Raw genomic sequence first — 22699 nt, forward strand, 5'->3', positions numbered from 1 at the left:
AGGGGGCATGGATGTTGTATATGTCAAACTTTTATTATCTGTATTTTACACTTTGGATTATTTTTTAAAATTTACAGAAAAATCACATTACTTTTATAATCAGAAAAATGCCCAACTCTGTCATAGCAATGATAGTTCAGTATTTTCCCTTGTGGTGAAAAGACCTGAATCTATATGTCTTGTATTTTCTATCACTTTCCTTTCTGAATTAACATGAAGAAAGATCAATATTCTTCTTTTGCATATATTTTGCAGCAACTTAAAATTTTTTTTTTTCTTTTTATATATTTGTCTGTATAGAGACAGGGTCTCACTATGTTGCCAAGCTGGCCTCAAACTCCTGGCCTCAAGGGATACTCCACCTTGGCCTCCCAAAGTGCTGGGATTACAGGTGTGAGCCACTGTGCCTGGCCAATTTTTACCATTTTTATCCAGTAGCAATGGAGGCCTTGGCGAGACTGATTCAGTCATTCATTTATTTATTCATTCATTTTTGGGCTGGGGTAGTACATTCACATGGCTCAACATTCAAAAGATACAAAACTCTCCTTTCCACCTCTGTGCCAGGTCACTCTTGTGTTCCACAGAGGGCACATTTTTATTAGTTTCTTCCAACTCCTTCCCGAAGTGTATTTCTTTTCTTTTTTCTTTTTTTTTTTTTTTTTTGAGAAGGAGTCTCGCTCTGTCGCTAGGCTGGAGTGCAGTGGCGCCATCTCGGCTCACTGCAGCCTCCGCCTCCGGGGTTCAAGTGATTCTCCTGCCTCAGCCTCCCTGGTAGCTGGGATTACAGGCACACACCACCATGCCCAGCTAATTTTTGTATTTTTAGTAGAGATGAGTTTTCACCACATTGGCCAGGATGGTCTCCATCTCCTGACAATGTGATCCACCTGCCTCGGCCTCCTAGAGTGCTGGGATTATAGGCGTGAGACACCACGCCCGGCCCGGAGTTGTATTTTCAAGCAAATGTTCTCGAATTTTTCTTATCTAAAAAAAACACTCGTCTTGACCTCGGCTGCCATAACAAAATGCCATAGACTATGTGGCTTAAACAACAAAATTTTATTTTCACTCAGTTCTGGAGGCTCGGTGTGCAAGTTCAGAGGGCAGGCAACGTCAGTTTCTGGCGAGGGCTGACTTCCTCACTGACAGGTGCCGTCTCATTCTAACCTCACATGAGAGCTACCAAGCTCTTCAGCGTCTCTTCTTATAAAAGCACTAATCCCATCACGAGGGCCCCACCCTCATGTCCTCATCTAAACCTAATTATCTCCCAAAGCCCCATCTCCAAACACCATCCCAGTGGGATGAGGCCTTCAACATACGAATTAGGGGGGTGGGGGGACAACAAACATTCAGACCATAGGAATACTTAAATATAAGAAACAAAACCAAAAAGACTTACTTGCAATATCAACTGATCTTTCTTTTCCTTCCAAAATGGAGTTTACCAAAATACAAATATGAAGTTTTTCAGAGCACATACCTTCTCCTGCTCTCTTCTTCAGTATTTTTTTTTTTTTTTTAATACCACCTCTAGGGTAGTTTTCCTAAAATACGGTTCCAAGGCTGTGTGTACCTCTCCTGCTCAGATCCTTCAGAACAGTGTTCAGGGCTCATCAGGATTCTGACTGCAAACTCGCTTCTCTGAATTTAACATCACAGGATGCAGTACTCCCTGCATTCTACCATGGGGGGCACCCTGAATTACCTGGGTTGACTTTCTGGCCTCCGTGCTTTACTCATACAATTTCCTCTGTTTGGAAGGCCCACTCCACAGTTCTTTCCCCAGCCTTTGTTCAAATGTCACTTCTGCTAGCATTAGCAGTTTCCTCCTCTGGGTTCTCACATCGCCCTATAATGTAAGTTACAAGGTAAGTACCAGAAGAGAATTCTCAATAATCATCCTGCTCCCCTACCCTCAACACCTCCAGCAGTAACTATCTTATTCACTTTTGTGTCTATGAAGCACAGTGTTGCACTTTGGAGACACTACACAGAAGTTGGCCCAAAGGGTAATAAACTGTATTTGCCAAGATGATAGCATGGATTTACAATAACCTCTGAAACTTTATAAAGAAAGATGATTGAGTTAAATTGATACACCTAGCCTCAGAGCTGTGGAAGCTTGTGGTCTTCTTTATGTTAAAGGTAAAATGGATATAATGAATTAGTTGCCGTTTTTAGATGATATAGAAGTTGAATTCCTTGCTTAAGCCTCTCAAAGAGAAAGACATTAAAATTCATTAAAACCAGTACCATAAACTGCACAGAACAGCCTGGTTCCCTAGAGCACTTCTCTGGGGCAGTCAGTTTTCACTTAAAAAATGAAGTTTGGATTTTAAACATAAGTTTTAAAAGTGATTAGGCTCCAGCAGGAGTTCTTAATTCCTACCTACACCATGAATCCCAAATGCTCTGCCTCTGTCGCCTAGGAACAAAAATTGTCAAGGTTGAGCCAGATGCAATGTATAACACCAGATGATAGATGCAGCTCATTGTGTTAAAAGGTATTAAACACTTAAATGCATGTGATATACTCTATATCACAAGGATAAGGAAGTTCCATTCCATATGCTAATTTGGGTCTTCTAATACATACTCGTAGTGGATGTGGTAATCAATCTTTGTTTTATGTCCCATTAGGATCAATGCAACCAGAAATCCTTAAAATGGACTTTTATTATCTCTAGCTCTGTTTTACTGTTCTATTTGTTTATTTTACAAAGATTTTAGAATGGTGTTTAGGGCTGGTGGCTCACGCCTGTAATTCCAGCACTTTGGGAGGCCAAGGCAGGAGGATCGCTGGAGCCTAGGAGTTGGAGACCAGCTAGGGCAACATAATGAGACACCGTCTCTGCAAACAAACAGGAAGAAAAAAAAAAGTAAGAAAGAAAGAAAGAGAGAAAGAAGCAAAGAACAAGAAAAAGGATTGGCCGGGCGCGGTGGCTCATGCTTGTAATCCCAGCACTTTGGGAGGCCGAGGTGGGCGGATCACGAGGTCAGGAGACCGAGACCAGGGTGAAACCCCGTCTCTACTAAAAATATAAAAAAATTAGCCTGGCGTGGTGGCGGGCACCTGTAGTCCCAGCTACTCGGAGAGGCTGAGGCAGGAGAATGGTGTGAACCCGGGAGGCAGAGCTTGCAGTGAGCCGAGATCGCGCCACTGCACTCCAGCCTGGGTGACAGAGCGAGACTCCGTCTCAAAAAAAAAAAAAAGAACAAGAAAAAGGAAAATCAACTGCAGTAAGTGCAGAAATCTCTCTTAAGGGTATTGTGGATGGCAATGAAGACAGAGTTTTTGACACTGGATTATTTAAAGCATAATTTAAGCCTCTTTTACTCCCCTCATAAAATTGTGAATTTTTGTGTTTTAATAATATTTAAGCCGGGCATGGTGGCGAGTGCCTGCAGTTGCAGCTACTCTGGAGGCTGAGGCCGATTGCTTGAGACCAGGACTTGGAGGCCAGCATGCATAACATAATGAGACCCAGTCTCTAAATACATACCTCTCTATATATATTTAAAATTGATGTGAAAATATTTTAAAATTTAAAACATTTCAAATGTTTTTAATTGTATAATAAACAAAATGTAAATAATAAAATAATTTAATATTAAATTCAAAAATGAGGTAGGAACAAAGCACAGTGATATAAATAATAAATTTTCCTTTACATTTTTGAGGCGGTCTTTTGAGTTTTCCATTTCCTTCTTAAGGTCACTGAAATGTGCTCCTTGGAGCCAGCCCGCAAATCACGCATTTAGAAAAACATAACTATACACTCCTAACCCTAAGTATTAGAAGTGAAAGTAATGGAATCTCGATGTAAACACAATATCATTTTTTTGATGAGCTATTTGGAGTATAATAAATTTGAACTGTGCCAATACTGGGGAGAAAAAATTTAAAAGAAGAACGGAGCGAACAGTAGCTTCCTGCTCCGCTGACTAGAAACAGTAGGACGACACTCTCCCGGCTGGAGGAGAGCGCTTGCGCTCGCACTCAGTTGGCGCCCGCCCTCCTGCTTTTTCTCTAGCCGCCCTTTCCTCTTTCTTTCGCGCTCTAGCCACCCGGGAAGGCCTGCCCAGCGTAGCTGGGCTCTGATTGGCTGCTTTGAAAGTCTACGGGCTACCCGATTGGTGAATCCGGGGCCCTTTAGCGCGGTGAGTTTGAAACTGCTCGCACTTGGCTTCAAAGCTGGCTCTTGGAATTTGAGCGGAGAGCGACGCGGTTGTTGTAGCTGCCGCTGCGGCCGCCGCGGAATAATAAGCCGGGTACAGTGGCTGGGGTCAGGGTCGTGTCTAGGGGACGGCCCGGGGGCCTCGGAGGGCGAGTATTGAGGAACGGGGTCCTCAAAGAAGGCCGGACTGGGGGGCAGGGATCTGCGCGGGGCCCGGCTGGGCCTCGGGGGGGCGGTGGGCAGGGCCTTCGCCTGGGCCTGGGCGTGTGAGCCACACTGGGCTGGCTGGCTTTAGAGGGAGGCTATGGGAGCCCAGCCTTGCGGGGTTAGGCGGCGTGGGGGTGGGGGTTCGGGGCTGCAGTCATGAGTCGAGGTCGGCTGTTCTCAGGAACTGCCTGAAGAGGCTTTAGGGTCTTGATTGAAGCAAAATCCGCTCCCCGACGCTGAGCGCCTGCGGAGTGGCAGGCTCTTTCCTGGGCCCGGCCCCTGCGCCCCCTGCCATCCCGCCTCGGGGGTGGGAAGGCGGGACCGCACCTGGGCCAGGTACAGGCGCGGGTCCCTAGAGCCAGGCCGCCCTGAGAAACCGATCCTGGAACTCGTGGGCCTTCTCGGGCTTGCTCTGCCCACGGCCCCGGCCCCGGCCCCGGCCCCGGCCCACCTGGAGCTATTAAGAACACTCAGCCCAGGCACTTAACTCTCATGAGCAGTGTAGTGCAGTTTTTTTTTTCATTTAAAAAGATACATCTCTGCTTCTTTCTGGATTGATTTTTCTTTGAAGATGAATGTGAGAACTAGAACTTAAAGGTCTATTCCGAGTGTGCTTTATAAATGATTTTATCATCAGTGATGGGTGTTAGAAAAATTTAGGTAATTATGCCTGGAGTTCTGACGTTTCATTTGCAAACTTCAGAGGAAGTCTTGAACTTCTGGTTGTCAGCTCTTTTTTTTTTTTTTAACCCGTTCATTGTGATTCAAGTATACAGTTTTTCTGCTTAGTCCTTGATGTTGTGTAGGTTATAATTAGAATTTTATCTGTGGAATTGCACTTTTCATTCTTTTGTTTTAGGGTGCTTAAGTGATATTTCCTACTCGTGGAAAAAGTACCTTGAAAATCTTGAGCATGTTTGTCTGTGACCTCAGCAAGCAGAGGAAAAAGATTAAAATTGTCACGTGGGCAACTGTAAACACTTAAAATGTTTTTGTCGCTTTTAACAAAATTTTCCTAATGAACAGTCTGAACACATTTTAGTTCTGTCCTCATAACTTTAAAGAATAGTGTTTTGAATAAAATTAGGAATATCATAAAGCGGTATAAATTTGTTGAAATATTTGGGTATAACTTTGGCACACGCAGATACTACTTAAGTGTCACAAAAAGGGAACATAATTCTGGTTTTTGTTTGGAAAGAATAGACAAGTTGATACCTGAATTTGAGGGTTATTTTGATTGGAAGAAGCTAAATACTACACTAGTATAGAGTATACACGTTTCCAGTGTCTCAGGAGTCAAGAAGGATGGAAGGTTCTTGTCGGAGTCCTTACCCTTGTAAATATTGTTTGAATGTAATTAATATTTATGGAATACTTATGCTGCAGTAGGCTCTGTGGAAAATGCTTTACTTCCAGTGTTTCATTAATGCTTAAAACTTCTCGAGTTAGTGGCATGTAATTAAGTCAGTTTTTCCTTCATTTTAGGATCTACCATACCCATTGACTATGGAAGATTATACCAAAATAGAGAAAATTGGAGAAGGTGAGTGGTTTTAGTAAAATAATTTTTTTGTAATGATTTAACAGTGCTACAACTTCTGTAATATGAACACATTTAAATATTTATTAAAATTCAACCATTAAGATGTCTTGTGGTACCAGTGTGCATTAACATATGTTCTTTACTTAATAAACGCAAATTTGTTCACATTTCAAGAGAATCGAAATTACCAAATCCCTAATGACCCTTCCCCTCACCCCCATAGTCTTACAGTCTTCTGATACTAAACACTTATAGTGGTACTTGTATTTTGAAGACACTATTGATAACTTGCACATGTGTTCAGGGGCAGAGGTTAGGGCTGCAGAATTATGCTAACTTCATAATATATTTTTAGTCTCTTTCAGTTATTTTTAGGATGATAAATATTTTTATTCAGACTTTATAGACTGGTTACAATAATTGACTTAAATCTAATTTAAATAAAATTTCTATTTAGTTACCCTAAGTATAAATGACCTGTCATATGTACATGTTTAAGCTATTCTAAAATTATAACTTATGTATATAATCATTCCCTTTCTGTGGTACTTGAAGGAATGTTTAGATCTATCTATGGCACAAATGAGGGGTATATCCCTTCGCCTGTTCCTCGACTCCAGCAGAACATTCTCGATTCTCCAGGTACAAAATAATTTGCTAATAGAATCCAGTTTATATAGGTTCTGCCAGAAGAAAATTCCCAACTATATTTTTAATGTGATCAAAGACCCCACTTGACAAGAAAGTGAAAAACAAGGGGGAATACTGGAGGGAATTTAGTGGAATAGGAGTGACAAGTTAGTGTGGTGTTCGATTGGAGGTGTGTGTGTGTATACATATATATAAAATATATATTTTTTAAAAATCACTTAAAAACCTCATACCCATTCTACTAAACAAATTTTGCTGCTGAATTAAAAATATGTGATTAGTATGTCTAAGGCTTTGTAGTGTGTTTCTTAAATTCCCAGAGAATTTGTTGATTTTAGTTTGGCATAAAAAGAGACCTTCTTAAAGTATAAATATATTTTTCTTTAAGATGATAGAACTCCAAACATACAGGAGACTACAGATTTGACTTCTGAGAAAAGTACTTTAATTGCTACTATAAATAGAAGCAGTTAAAACAATGTAATTTTAGATTTAATCCATTACATACATGCAAGTCATAAGACTCCCATTCTTTATTTCTAGCAGTGTGACAGTGGTAAACCCTCTTAACTTTTCTGGATCTCAGTTTCTGCCTCTGCAAATGGTGATAATTGGACTTAACATGAAAGATATGATTCAATTGAACAATATTATGGAAAGCATTTGTTATGAGTGCTTTAACTCAGAAAACCTCCAAATGTTTATCATTTGAACATTGTATTATTACTATGAACACTGTCTCCAAAACTGTCTCTTTACCAGCTTCATCTAATGCCACTCAGCTCTAATTTGGATTTCTTTGATGTCCTCAAATGTATCCTGTGATTTGGCCTATGAGTTTTGGCAATGGCTGTTCTTTCTACCTGGAGGCCAGTCTCTACTGGCTTCATTTTTTATCTCCTCTTCTAGTCCAAGAGCATTTTGTAGTTCCCTTTGCATCATGCTTAATATCCATTTTAATTATTATACCATAGTATCCTTGAGGGCTGGGGTTTTTGTCTTGTTCACAACTGTTTGCCCACTGCCTATCAGTAGTGCCCAACCCACAGGAGATAGCCAAATAGATAATAATAACATCTGTTTTCCTTGTTTGTTCTTCTGAACACTGTTGTTTCTTTTTCTGGCTTGTATTGTCGTTTCTACTCCAATGCCTGATTGTTTTGGATTATGTGCTGGATATTGTTTTGGAAAAAGGAACTTGTGGAAATAAATGGAGGCCTAAATGATCCACACAGAATTTTCTTTTGGTTCTGCCAGGTATCTGGTTAAAGTCTAGTATTAAAATACTACTTTAAAAGTTATATTTTTTTCCCCTCAACTTTTCATTTTGAACATCTCCAAATCTATATTGAAAGATTTATGCAATGAACTTGTAATATTTTTACCAAGATGTTGGTGTTTTGTCATGTTTACTTTATTATCTGTATGTATGTTAGCATTATCTTTTATTTTTTTCATTGACATTAATTCTGATTTAGAACAGTCTCTGCCTTTTCTCTCACTTGACAGTGAGTCTTGACAACCTAATTCATTTCTTAAATACATCCAGACTTTACTATTTTAAATATTACAAAAATTGTTCTCTGGTTTCTTCTGAATTACAGAAATCTGAGTGTTGTGATACTAATCTTTGAACTCCTTCCTGTCTTAAGAAAATGTCTTTTTGGATCATAGAGTAACTGTATCCATGATGGTGGAACCTTACCTGGCATTTAGTAGGCATTTGGTAAATACTTGCCTAATGAAGGTTTTCTGCTTAAGGGCCTCCGTAACTTGATCATATCCTACATATTTTTCTTTTGTTTCTTCTTGTTTCCTGGGATAAAGCTTCCATTAGATTTAGACTGATCTCCTTCTAGGCTTACCTCTGTGTTAATGATTTTTACCTCCTTAGTTATTTATACTTAGTTAAATACCCTAGAGTATTTCTATCTTTAAAATTCTTAGTTCATTTTGGAGCATATGCCATGTATTTCAAAAATAATTTTGGATAATTAACCAACAGAATAGTTCTGCTTTGTTTAACCCCTCTTCCAGTAGTTCAGTGAGATGTGATATTATCTCTAAAATTCAACACATTGAGTGTTGGCCACTGGTTAGTTATTAATTCTGAAAATTATTTACGATTAGATGAGATTGTACACTTGAGGGAGAAGAAAGGATGCTAGAAAAAAAATTAGTTCTGAACTTACCATTAACTGCTTATGTGACTATATTATGCAAGTGACTAATTTTCCTGAGATCACTTAAACAGTATGCCAGATGATTGTGCTACTGGTTTACCTACTTTTTGTGTTTAATGAGAGCTGAATTTACATCCAAAAAAATGTAGATTTTAAGTATATGAAGGTTGCCTACTTTTAAGGATGGCTGTGAGGATTAAATATAGTCAATTCTCCTTTAATGTAGAGTAATTTTGGTTATCAAAAAGTTACACATTAATCCACAATTTAATCAAAATAGTATAAAATGACTCATGTCAGTTTATAGTTTTAAAATGACACCAGTATTTAAGAAAACATAGACTTTTGTATAGAGGTTCTGTCAAAAAAATTAAGCTTAAGTAACATCAATTTGCTACTGCTCAAACTGCTTAATAGTCTGAGCAGTTAGTAATTTGTTGGTTGTTAGCTTTTTTTTAAAAATTGCTGCCTTCAGAGAAACTCAAAAGCTATAGAAGAGGCCTTCTTCCTAGAACAGTGCACTCTAATCACTTTTGAAGTTAAACCACTGCCACGGAAAGCAAGCTATTCAACAAAATTTTGTGTTTACTTAAGGGGTTCAGGACCTCCCTAAACTCCAACTCGAGTTTAAAAAGACTTGTCTAGGGAATTCAGCGCTGCCACGTGTGTGACACATTTTAGCTAGTCTCCTCCCTTATTGCCATTTCATTCCCTGTATCCACCTCCTCCCTCCCTGCTATCCCTTATAATTGATATTGTTGCTCATTACCTGAAGTCCATATATCGAAATCAGTATTTTCATCAACTTGCAAATGAGTGTGAGGCTTTCCTAACATGTAGTACATACTATGTGCTTTATTAGGTTTAATACACAAACACTTGGTCTTTTTTCTCCATTCTTTTGAGAATGAGGACTGTTGACTCATTCTCAACATATTTTGAGATACAGATAAAAGTGTTTTGAAAAGCATAAAGCACTCTACAGTATTTTCTGAAACTGTCATAATGACTCTTATCAGTAATATTTCCTGAGCCCAAATTTTTACACTATATTTTATGCCTGCTTTGTTGCAGGGTAAGATATTGACAGAAGGTTAATTTTAATTTGCAAATGATCTATTTTGTTCTGTAAAATATGCTGGAACATTAATGGTAATTTAGATGTATAGAAAACTTGTGATGACTACATGAATTTTATTTTTAAGCCATACAGATTGTAGTTACTCTCAATTTGTTTTTGGAAGCAATGAGGGTATGAGTAAGATACTCCCATATGGCCACACCAGACATTTCTATCATGTGACCCTTATGGGATTCAATGATCTTAAAATCCTTTAGTTTGACCAGGTACGGTGGGTCACGCCTGTAATCTCAGCACTTTGGGATGGCGAGGCAGGTAGATTGCTTGAGCTTACGAGTTCCAGACCAGCCTGGGCAACATGATGAAACTCCATCTGTACCAGAAAGACAAAAATTAGCCGAGTGTGGTGGCGTGTGCCTGTAGTCCCAGCTACTTGGGAGGCTGCCATGGGAGGATCCCTTGAGCCCAGGAGGTGGAGGTTGTAGTGAGCCTTAACTGACCCACTGCACTCCAACCTGGACAAGAGAACAAGACCCTGCCATAAGGAAAAAAAAAAGATCTTTAGTTTGTGGGGTGTGTCACGCAGCATATTGTTTACTTTGTTTCAGGTACCTATGGAGTTGTGTATAAAGGTAGACACAAAACTACAGGTCAAGTGGTAGCCATGAAAAAAATCAGACTAGAAAGTGAAGAGGAAGGGGTTCCTAGTACTGCAATTCGGGAAATTTCTCTATTAAAAGAACTTCGTCATCCAAATATAGTCAGGTATGTTATAATATCTGAATGTAAGCCATTTTCTGCATGCTATTTCAAATATAAATTTCAACTTGGAAATCTTTACATTTGCTTAATTTCTTGGTCTAGCCTTACTGAGTGGACTAGAACCCTATTTTTGTTAGTTGAGAATGCCGCACATATGTAAAAGAGAACAGGCTGTTAAAGCAGGAACAGAGTTGGAGGAGCTTGGTGATGTAGATTAATATTTGGGCCTGGAAAAGCAAGGTAAATCAGCCATGGGAGTAAAGCCCTTTTCATAGAGCTTTGTCAACTCTCTCCTACTTGGGGAGCTCTAGTTCCTGAAGACCCTTTAGTTAGTCTTAAGAAAAGTAGCTAGGTCAAATGGAAAAGATTTTTTTTCCTTAAAGTATTTGCATTGGGTGTTTTTGGAGAGCTGTCTTCCTAACAGTCCAAGTTAAAATCTAATTGTACTTGGCTGGAGCTAGAGATTGGAAGTAGCTTTTAAGGTCAGATACCACTTTAAAATTTATTTGTATAATTCACTTCAATGAAAAAATAAGCTCTCAGCAATTAGTAGCCAACCTAGATATGTTCTTTTTGAATACAGACTCCTTATAAATAAGCACCTCCTGTACAAGGCTTAATTTTAAATAGTTGCCCTGAGATTCCTTTCTTAAATTTGAGTTTTGAGTCTCTTCCATTAGGGAAGCTACTACCTCTTCCCAGTTTTTGTTATAGCAACTGAAATTATGGAAGGAGTTTTATTTTGTGAAACAGGGGTCAAAAATGTTTGCTGGATTCTTCTTTCATATATTTTTTTTTTCCAGTCTTCAGGATGTGCTTATGCAGGATTCCAGGTTATATCTCATCTTTGAGTTTCTTTCCATGGATCTGAAGAAATACTTGGATTCTATCCCTCCTGGTCAGTACATGGATTCTTCACTTGTTAAGGTAAAAGCTTAACTAATTTTATTAATATTTATGCACTGTGGATATAAAGGGACTATATATAGAAGTCCCTGCATTTTGTGGGAATATGCTTGGAAAAAGTGTTAGAATAAGAAAAAGTATTTCATTTTTCTCCCTCATGGTTAGTTTATACAGGTTAGAGTCACCTATGTTATTACCAGATAGTGTTTCTAGTAAGTAAAAAGTAGTGCCTGAGATAACATAGAACTGATAAGTATTGTTGGAAGCTGGGGTAGTCTGGTCTTTCTTTGGCTGTCAGATACATGTAAAACAAAGTAATGAAAGCCTAGGGCAGAGTGGTGGTTGTAGGTGTTTTATTCCAGTTTTGAATATGTTTTGGTCAATTTATTGTAGACATTTATTATATTTCAGTTTAATTATAAAATTGTATAGTTTTAAGTGCTGAAGTATATAAAAGTGTCTTATTCTTGTACCAGTTCTACCAAACCACTCTGCAGAGGTAGCACTGTTGTTAGTTTTATTTGTAATCTTATACTTGTATGTATGTTCACTTTGCATGTATATAAAGATTTTTTTTTTACACAAGGTGGACTTACTTGCATATGTATATGTATATATACATATTTTCCCTTTTTTGTGTAAAACATTATCAAGACGTAGATCTACCTATGTCTGTTTACATTTTTGATATAATTATTTAAACCACTTCCATATTGATGAACATTTAAATTATTTTCCAATTTGGTTATTGTTGCTCTTATTAACAGTACTTATAGATACTATAAATGATATTAAATGTCCTTATAGATATTAATCTTTGTATGCAACTTTATAGGATAAATTTTTAGAGTGGGAATGATGGATTGAAGATGTTTATTTGCATTTTGATAGATACTGCCGGTTGCCCTCTAAAAAACTTGTAGCAATTTACTCTTAAATACTCATGGTGTGTAATACTTACTGTTTTAGTACATCATTGCCAAAACTTGGTTTTATCAATCTTTTAACTATGTGAAAAAGGCATATTAAGATTGTTTTAATTTTATATTTCATGACAATTTAACACTTCATATTTAGCTATTATAAACCGCCTATACCTATTCTCTACTGTATTTTCATTAGGATACGTTCTTTAACAATCTTGCATGACTTTTGGACTTTCTGCTTTTATGTCTTGCTTAAGTCTTCCTCACTCAAAGATCGAATGTATTAGAATAATACATGTCAGTATTTTTCTGGTAGTTTTAGTAAGTCCTGTCTTCCACACATACTTTTTTTGTCTTAAATTCTGTATGGTTTAAGATTTATTTTGACTTAAAAACTGGGATACAGATTCAGCTTTATCTTTTTCCAAATGGCTAGCCAGTTGTTTTAACTGGTTTTATGTATAGGCAACAATGGTTTTACTTACAATTTTTCAGTTTTACAATGAAGCAGAAATGATGCACATTCACTAGAAACCATACTTCATTTACCCATACAACCATTCTGTTTTTTCACTTTCAGTACAGTATTCAATAAATAACGAGGTATTCAACACTTCCAACTATATGCTAATGTAAGTGTTTTGAGCACATTTAAGGTGGGCTACGCTTAGCTATGTTTGGTAGGTTAGGTGTATTCAGTGCATTTCGACAAGGTATTTTCAACTTAGAATGAGTTTATCCAGATGGAGCATCCGTTTTGTTTTGTTTTTTGAACACCACTTGTCCCTCTAAGATGGAGCATCTGTATTACTTTCCAATTTCAAACTGTAAGTCATTTTTCTGTGTACTTTGTTTTTGTAATTTCCATGCCACTTCAGATGTCAGTGACATTGTCTTTGGCAACAAATGTCTTGTAAAGCACTTTTCTCTGAACTAAGCAGCATTTTATGATAATTTTATCCATTGAAATATATAATCATAATATCTTTGCCATCACTTTTAGAATCTAATTTTTTCAAGAAGGAAATGAATATGTAAAAATGAAAGATAGAAAAGGCCAACTGTACTGAAGATACAAAATAGAGTTGGTAGTGGTATACAGAAGAAAAATCAAGAGGCTTCTGTGTAGAAAACCAATTTGTAATTTAAGGATCGGGGACCAAAAATTTTTAAAGACTAAATGTGTTCACATGACTATAGATATGTCTATAAGGTGAAGATCATTTTCTTAGGTATACAAATGTGATGTTGTATATAAATGGGCTTCCCACCCACAAATGCTTATTAGCCTAAAATGGCCTGAAAGCTCTAGTAATCAAATTATTTCTCTGCGTCCTAATTTTTTGACTTTGAAACAGATTATTTAGAAAATCATGTACTTTGCTTAAGTTTCTAACTTTTACTTGCTTTTTCCAGAGTTATTTATACCAAATCCTACAGGGGATTGTCTTTTGTCACTCTAGAAGAGTTCTTCACAGAGACTTAAAACCTCAAAATCTCTTGATTGATGACAAAGGAACAATTAAACTGGCTGATTTTGGCCTTGCCAGAGCTTTTGGAATACCTATTAGAGTATATACACATGAGGTAAGTGGAATAGTGGTTTTTGATGGCTTTTGAATGTGTGTGATTGCTGGATTATTTTTCTGTATTTGTGGAAGTCAAGAAATAACTCAATAAAATATATCTACTCTGTGCCAGTATCAATTTATTGCCTCTCAGCTCCAAATTCATTGCATGCTATGTGAAAATGGAACTGAAGCCTTTAGGTATTTTTTCTTTACCAGCTGCTATGTTGTTAAGGTAGAGGGTACTAGAGAGACATGGCAGGAGAAAGGGGTTTTCCTAGCTACAGTTTTTACATTCTCATTATTTTTTACTTTATTTATTTACATTATTCCCATCCTTTGTTGTACTTTAATTCTTTATGTTAAACTCTCCCCATTCAAATCACCACCTTGGTTTCTGTCTCCTGACTGAACCCTCCCTGATTATAGTCAGATTGATTCAAAGACAGGTTTTGTTCCTTAAGGTACATTATTTCTGATACATTTAGGAATTACTAACTATAATTTATGTTTGATGTGTGTTATATTGCTGACATGGCATTTAGTGTTTCTGAAGGAAAGGGAACATTGTATAGTAAAGGATTATTGAAAAGCTGTCTTCTGTGGAGTTGTCTACCCTTGATCCAAAGACTGTCTCCAGATCAAAACTAGTAACAGTGCTCATCTGATTAGATGTCTTGGCTGCTTGTTAGCTCTTTGTATCATTTTTTTACATGGCTGTATAAACAAACTAAGATTATTTTGTTTGTCTTAAACAAATGCTATTGACTTCATTAGCTTTGTTCTAAGAGGCAATATTTTTACCATATGCTAAATATACTAAAATGGTTAGTTCTAGATCACTAATAAGCTGTTATTTGATTTATTCATGTTTTTTAAATTATTTAAAAATCATTTTTTATTGACGCTTTATTATACGTATTTATGGGGTACAGTGTGGTATTTGGATACATGTATGCAATATGTATTAATTAAATTGGGGTAGTTAGCATATCCATTGCCCCAAGCATTTATTATTTCTTTTTGTTGGGAACATTCAAAATTCTTTGTTCTGGCTATTTGAAAATTTACAGTAAATTATTGGTAACTGTAGTCAGCTTACAGTGCTATAGAACACTAGAGCTTATTTTTCCTTTTGAGCTGTAATTGTATCCATAAACCAACTTATCTCTATCTTCCTCTTCTAAGCCCTGAGTAACCACTATTCCACTCTATGGCCATTAGATCAACTTTTTACGTTTTCAAATATGAGTGAAAACATGTGTTTATCCTTCTGTGCCTGGCTTATTTCATGGCTCATCCTTGTTGTCATAAATGACAGGATTTCATTCTTTTTTTATAGCTGAGTAGTATTCTAGTATTCCATTGTGTGCCCGTGCACGTATGTGTGTGTGCACTACATTTTCTGTATGTGTGTATGTATACACCACATTTTCTTTAGCTGTTGATGGAAGCGGGTTGATTCTGTATCTTTACTATTGTGAACAGTGCTTCAATAAACATGGGAGTGCAGATATCTCTTTGACATAATTGATTTTATTTATTTTGGTGGGATTGCTAAATTATATGGTAGTTCTAGTTTGTAGTCTTTTGAGGATCCTCTAAACAGTTTTTCATAATGGCTCTACTAATTTAAGAGCCCACCAACAGTGCGAAAAAGTTGCCCTTTCTCTGCATCCTTGTCAGCACTTATTTTTTGTCTTGATGATAATTACTCTAACTGGGGTGTTATAGCTCATTGTGGTTTTGATTTGCATTTCCCTAATGAATAGTGATGTTGAGCACTTTTTCATGTATTTGCTGGTCATTTGTATGTCTTGAGAAAGTTTCATTCAGATCTTTGACCATTTTAAAAATTGGATTCTTACTATTTTTTTTTTTATTCTGGATGTTAATTCTTTGTTGTATGAATGATTTGCAAATAATTTCTCCCATTCTGCAGATAGTCGCATTATTCTGTTATTCTGTTCATTCTGTTGTTTCTTTTGCTGTGCAGAAGCTTTTTAGTTCGATATAATCCTGTTTGTCTATTTGTTGTTGCTGAGACAGGGTCTTTCTCTGTCACCCATGCTGGAATGCAGTGGCGTGAACAGGGCTGACTGCAACCTCAACCTCCTGGGCTCCAGTGATCCTCCCACGTCAGCCTACTGAGTAGTTGGGCCCATACACAGGCGTGCACCACCATGCTAGGCTAATTTTTAAATTTTTTAGAGATGGGATTGTCAGCATATTTCCCAGACTGTTCTCGAACTCCTGGGCTCATGCAATCCTCCCGCTTTGGCCTCCCAAAGTGTTGGGATTATAGGCATGAGCTGCTGCACCTGGCCTCATTTGTCTATTTTTGATATTGTTGCTTGAGCTTTTGAGGTCTTATCCATATGATTTTTGTCCAGATCAATATCAATAACAGTGTTTCCCCTGTTTTCTTCCAGTAGTTTCATAGCTTAAGGTCTTATTTAATCCATTTTGAGTTGATTTTTTTGTATGGTTAGATGAGGGGGTTTAGTTTCATTGTTCTGCATATGGATTATCCAGTTTTTCCAGCACCATTTATTGAAGAGATTGGCCTTTCCCTAGTGAATGTTCTTGTCATCTTTCTCAAAAATGAGTTGACTGTAAATACATGGATTTATTTTTGGATTCTCTATTTTATTCTGTTGGTCTATGTGTCTTTTTTTTATGCTAATATGATGTTTTGGTTACTATAGCTTTGTAATACATTTTTGAAGTCAGGTGGTATGATGCCTTCAGCTTTGTTGTTTTTGCTCAGGATTGGTTTAGCTATTGTGGGTCTTTTTTTGGTTCTATATGAATTTTAGGATTTCTTTTTATTTCTGTGAAGAATGTCCTTGGTATTTTGATAGAGATTGCACTGAATTTGTAGATCGAATTGGGTGGTAATATGGTTGTTTTTATATTAATTCTTCCAGTTCATGAACATGGGATGTCTTTTCTTTTTTTATATCTTCCTAAATTTTTTTCTTCAATGTTTTATAGTTTTTAGTATAGAGATTATACATCTCCTTGGTTAAATTTATTTATTTATTTATTTATTTTTATTTATTTATTTTTTTTTTGAGACGGAGTCTCGCTCTGTCGCCCAGGCTGGAGTGCAGTGGCGCAATCTCGGCTCACTGCAAGCTCCGCCTCCCGGGTTCACGCCATTCTCCTGCCTCAGCCTCTCCGAGTAGCTGGGACTACAGGCGCCCGCCACCACGCCCGGCTAATTTTTTGTATTTTTAGTAGAGACGGGGTTTCACCATGGTCTCGATCTCCTGACCTCATGATCCGCCCGCCTCGGCCTCCCAAAGTGCTGGGATTACAAGCGTGAGCCACCGCGCCCGGCCTGGTTAAATTTATTCCTAGGTTTTTTGTACCTATTGTACATTAGATTGCTTTCTTGGTGTATTTTTCAGCTGGTTTGTTGGTGTATAGAAACTTCATTTTTGTATGCTGATTTTGATTTTGTATACTGCAACTTTGTTAATCAGTTCTAAGAGTTTTTGGTGGAGTCTTTTAAGTTTTTCTATATATAAAATCATCTCTGCACACAGGGACAATTTGACTTCTTCCTTTGCAGTTTGGATGCCCTTTATTTCTCGTGTTTCTTATTCATGTTACAATGGTACTGTTAGTACCATCTTAGGAAGTAAGCAGTACCTGTACTTTGTTCAGTGTCACCCCAAATCTATTATCAATGGGTTTGGTTTTTCAGTGGGGGGAAGAAAAGACTGTATAACTGTCTTGATCTTTAGTGATTTGAAAAGCAAAAAAAATATTTATTATGCTTTTATCTGTTTTGTCTTCTAATGAATAGAACTTAGAAATGAAATATTTATCTTCAATTTTGTGTACCTTTAATTGACTTAAACAATATTATTGGTGGCAGTCATACAACCTTTAAAGGACAGCCCTAATAAAAATATAAATGTTCAAGTTTAGGTAATTTTTTGCACCACATTTATTCATTGTAAAAATTTGCTTTTTAATAGGTAGTAACACTCTGGTACAGATCTCCAGAAGTATTGCTGGGGTCAGCTCGTTACTCAACTCCAGTTGACATTTGGAGTATAGGCACCATATTTGCTGAACTAGCAACTAAGAAACCACTTTTCCATGGAGATTCAGAAATTGATCAACTCTTCAGGATTTTCAGGTAGCTATTAAGAACTGAGATGATAAAGGTAACATATATGTAACAATGAGATTACATTTATGCTTTAAGAAATTATTATTTTCCTGTTTTTTAGAGCTTTGGGCACTCCCAATAATGAAGTGTGGCCAGAAGTGGAATCTTTACAGGACTATAAGAATACATTTCCCAAATGGAAACCAGGAAGCCTAGCATCCCATGTCAAAAACTTGGATGAAAATGGCTTGGATTTGCTCTCGGTAAGGAGTGCCCTTGATACTGACTTTCAAATTATTGATGATTCTGAATATATTCAGTTCTTTCTTTTACCTAGAAAATAGGAAGAACACTAACATTTTTGAGCTAGGTGTCTATTATGTACATTGTATTATACTAGCTTCATTTTAGATATCAGGAGGCACTAGTGGCTTTGAGAGGAGGATTTAGCATTAGTTTTTGTAGCCATGGACATTCTGAGGGAGAAGCCAGTATTAATACACATTTCTTTTTTTAAGTTGCTGAATTATAGGGGCTCTCCTTTCTAGCATTTTTGTCACTGCTGAGCCCTCTTAGTTTATGCCAGACGTTAAGTGTTTTTCTTATTGGTTGATATTTTAAATTATTAAAGCCATCTTCTGAATAAGCTTTATTCGCACTTTGTACCTAGTTTCTCCATCAGAAGGATCTATTGCTACACCATTGTATACATTTTCTCATTGGTCTTCGGGTTACTTTCAGAGTGTAAAGACTCCTTATGCCACAAAATTAAGCTTAGATTTCCCCCAAATCAAATACTATAAATCAGATTCCTTAGTCTAGCCACAATTGACATATCTTGGAGTGGATAAATCTTTGTTGCTGACAGAGCTTTATTCCTTAGCTCTGTGAACTTGGGCAAGTTACTTCCCTTCGAGCCTCGATGTCCTCATTTGTAAAATGACACTAATACCTACTTTTAGCTGTGGGAATTGAGTACCATGATTTATCCAAAGCAGTTTGTATGGTGCTGGTTACATGAGAGTTCAGATAGTAACTAGTTAGTAAAATCTCTAGTGTGCTCGTTGATTTTATTTTATTTTTTTAAGATTAGTATTTCTTAAAGATCAAATTTAACATCAATCCTAAACTTTATTTAGCTTTTTCTGGTGCGTAAACTAACTTATACGAAGTTCTGTGACTATAATTCATTTAGTGACTCATTTTTAGCTATTTTTATAACACATTGTGCTGTGGGGGGTTTTATTTGGAACTTGTTGGAAGCTACATCAGAAACTGCCATAGTTAATTGCCATTTCAAGAATGTTGTAAATAACTCAGGTGGCCGTTTAATTCTCAATGTAAATATAATTAACTAGACATCTTTCCTATATTTGTGTCTCAGTTTTAAAGCTATTTCTGAATGCTTGAGTCTTACCATAACTGATAACAAAAAGAGGTTTTTGAGAATATCTATGATTTACGGAGTAAGTTATTCTAGACCTCAAGGGTGAAATGTAGGGGAGGAGACATTTGTGTGTTAAACTAATGGAAATGCTCATTTAATAGATATTCACGGAAAGTATTAGTTTTGGTTTATTGCTAGAAAAGTTGAGGTTTTATGGAGATTTTGTAAAAAATGATTTCCTAACTAAATATCTCTTTTTCTTTTTTCTCCCAGAAAATGTTAATCTATGATCCAGCCAAACGAATTTCTGGCAAAATGGCACTGAATCATCCATATTTTAATGATTTGGACAATCAGATTAAGAAGATGTAGCTTTCTGACAAAAAGTTTCCATATGTTATATCAACAGATAGTTGTGTTTTTATTGTTAACTCTTGTCTATTTTTGTCTTATATATATTTCTTTGTTATCAAACTTCAGCTGTACTTCGTCTTCTAATTTCAAAAGTATAACTTAAAAATGTAAATATTCTATATGAATTTAAATATAATTCTGTAAATGTGTGTAGGTCTCACTGTAACAACTATTTGTTACTATAATAAAACTATAATATTGATGTCAGGAATCAGGAAAAAAATTTGAGTTGGCTTAAATCATCTCAGTCCTTATGGCAGTTTTATTTTCCTGTAGTTGGAACTACTAAAATTTAGGAAAGTGCTAAGTTCAAGTTTCGTAATGCTTTGAAGTATTTTTATGCTCTGAATGTTTAAATGTTCTCATCAGTTTCTTGCCATGTTGTAACTATACAACCTGGCTAAAGATGAATATTTTTCTACTGGTATTTTAATTTTTGACCTAAATGTTTAAGCATTCGGAATGAGAAAACTATACAGATTTGAGAAATGATGCTAAATTTGTAGGAGTTTTCAGTAACTTAAAAAGCTAACATGAGAGCATGCCAAAATTTGCTAAGTCTTAACAAAGATCAAGGGCTGTCCGTAACAGGGAAGATCAGTTTTGAAAATTCATGAACTATCCTATTTTTAGGTAGGTTTTGAAAGCTTTTTGTCTAAGTGAATTCTTATGCCTTGGTCAGAGTAGTAACTGAAGGAGTTGCTTATCTTGGCTTTCGAGTCTGAGTTTAAAACTACACATTTTGACATAGTGTTTATTAGTAGCCATCTAAAAAGGCTCTAATGTATATTTAACTAAAATTACTAGCTTTGGGAATTAAACTGTTTAACTAATAATGCTGCTCATTGTGATTCTTACCTATAAGCAGCCTAATTTGAATTATTTGCTGCAATCAAGAGAAGTGTACAATAGTTTTATTACTTTTTTAGTGTACTTCTATCATTTTTCCAACTATATCTCCTCTATTTTTCCTCCTCGTTAACGGGCTAGAATGTGCATTCCTGGTTTACTGATTTTTACACTCAATTGGATATGTAATGAGGGATCTATCTAATCCATCTTGTCTTGGAAATTTTGCATTCTAGAAGAAAGTGTGTGTCACTTTCTTCAGCAGCAAGACCTTTTAAGATTGGTGGTTTGGTTGTCCCGTTCTGTGGTCTTTGGTGGAAGCCAGTTTGTTGTAAGAGAATGTAGAGCCTATTAATGTAAGTCATTTGGGGTTATATTGTGGAGGGTTGTTTAGGATTGATTGCATGGCAGGAATTGGGTAAATGAAACACTAAAGATTGGAGATGGTATAATGTCATATCTACAGGTCTGTGTTTCCTTATCTATGAAGTGAGACATTGAACTAGATCTATTTTGCAAATTGTGGATTGCAACCCTTTAGTGATTTACGACCAGCATTAATCACCAACCCCTTTCCTACCCCAGTGTAAAACAGAAACTATCAGTGTATCCTATATAATTATTTACTTATTTATTTTTTCAGTAATATATAGATACATGGGTGATACAAATGTTTGGGGCCTTGTAGATAATGTAGAAACAGCATGCAACCTCACCGCTCTTGCTCCACAGAGTCCAAGTGTCTGAAAAGTTGATAATACATCAAATTAGAACTGACTTGGTAGACCAGGGAAATGAGATAGCTGGTAGGACACTGTCATCACTTGCTATAATGAGTGACCTACTTTTGATCCTATGTCAACTTCAGTGACTAGGTGAAAAGCTACTGAATTATGTCCTCATCTCAAATGTATTTTTAAATTAGTTTGTGCTGTGGTACTTCTGATTAATTTTAAAATGGAGCTTGTCTCTAGGCCTGTGACCCTTAAGTCTGTTATGTGCTAGAAAGACCCAGAAGCTAATTCTGGCACTACCGTGAATTCAGATTTTGAAAATTGGGAAATGTATCCCAATAATGCATTTTTTCAAAAGCTCGCCAAGCTGATTTAGATGAATTCCATTGTCATCAGTAGTGGTGAGTTTGACCATTAGGGACCTATATCTGGTTTTAGTTGTCTTAAAACTTAATGACATCATGCAATATCTTTAAAGTTACTCTATTTTTCTTTGAGTTTGTACTCTTTAGTGGAGGGGGAAAAGCTGCATATTTCATACATATACCAGTATAGGCTTCATATATGTGAGCACAGCAATGAAGTCTTTACTAATTTATTTGGGCATGGCATATATAAATTAAAAGTTTTTGAAAAAATGGTATTTGAGAATTTAATAAAGTGGCCCAATAAAGTGTCTTTTGAGGACTATAGATTAACAGGGTGAAATAGTTTTTAATTATAGTAAAATATTTTAAAGCGCTTGAGGAGACTTGAAAACTATTAGTTATTTATTTTTTTAAAACAGTTCCTTTGACAAACTAGTTCATATGTCAACTTTGGTCTCATTCATGTTTAAATAATTGCCATATTCAAATGGGTCAGTGAGTTTTCACAGGACCATAGACTCATTTTGCATTGTGGACCAAGACGTGTGTGGGATTTGGAGTGAAGAGAGTAGAGGGCATTGTTTAAATGGGTTTGGGACAAGATGGCTAGAGTGAAGCGTGACTAATGGGGACAATGAAAAGATAGGGGGTAAATTAAAGCTGAGAAGACTGAAGAGAGAGAGGTATTTCAGATTAAAAAATAAGGCCCAGGAGAAGGAAAAGGTGGGAAAGTGATGGTAGTGGCATGGATTGTGACTTTAGTTTGTTAGGGGTAGGAGATGAAATTTAATGGATTTGGAAGCA

At 36.6% G+C, this 22699-nt stretch overlaps 1 protein-coding gene across 3 annotated transcripts; it reads left to right on the top strand.

Annotated features, from left to right (window-relative positions):
- Window positions 1-4038: 4038 nt before the first annotated feature.
- On the top strand, window positions 4039-20780 carry CDK1 (cyclin dependent kinase 1). 3 transcript variants are annotated; one of them, XM_058436268.1, is made up of 8 exons: window positions 4039-4167; window positions 5880-5937; window positions 10461-10617; window positions 11418-11541; window positions 13863-14033; window positions 18007-18170; window positions 18265-18406; window positions 19804-20780. In XM_058436268.1, exons 2-8 carry the CDS (start codon window positions 5901-5903, stop codon window positions 19900-19902), a joined length of 894 nt encoding a protein of 297 aa, XP_058292251.1. In that variant the 5' UTR covers window positions 4039-4167; window positions 5880-5900; the 3' UTR covers window positions 19903-20780. The 3 variants fall into 3 exon arrangements, with proteins under 3 accessions (XP_058292251.1, XP_031993906.1, XP_058292250.1); XM_032138015.2 differs by lacking the exon at window positions 4039-4167 and adding an exon at window positions 4178-4278; XM_058436267.1 differs by lacking the exon at window positions 4039-4167 and adding an exon at window positions 4328-4333.
- The last annotated feature ends 1919 nt before the right edge of the window (window positions 20781-22699 follow it).

The sequence above is a fragment of the Hylobates moloch genome, unplaced genomic scaffold, assembly GCF_009828535.3.
Source record: "Hylobates moloch isolate HMO894 unplaced genomic scaffold, HMol_V3 SCAFFOLD_3, whole genome shotgun sequence".
Classification (NCBI taxonomy): Eukaryota; Metazoa; Chordata; class Mammalia; order Primates; family Hylobatidae; genus Hylobates; species Hylobates moloch.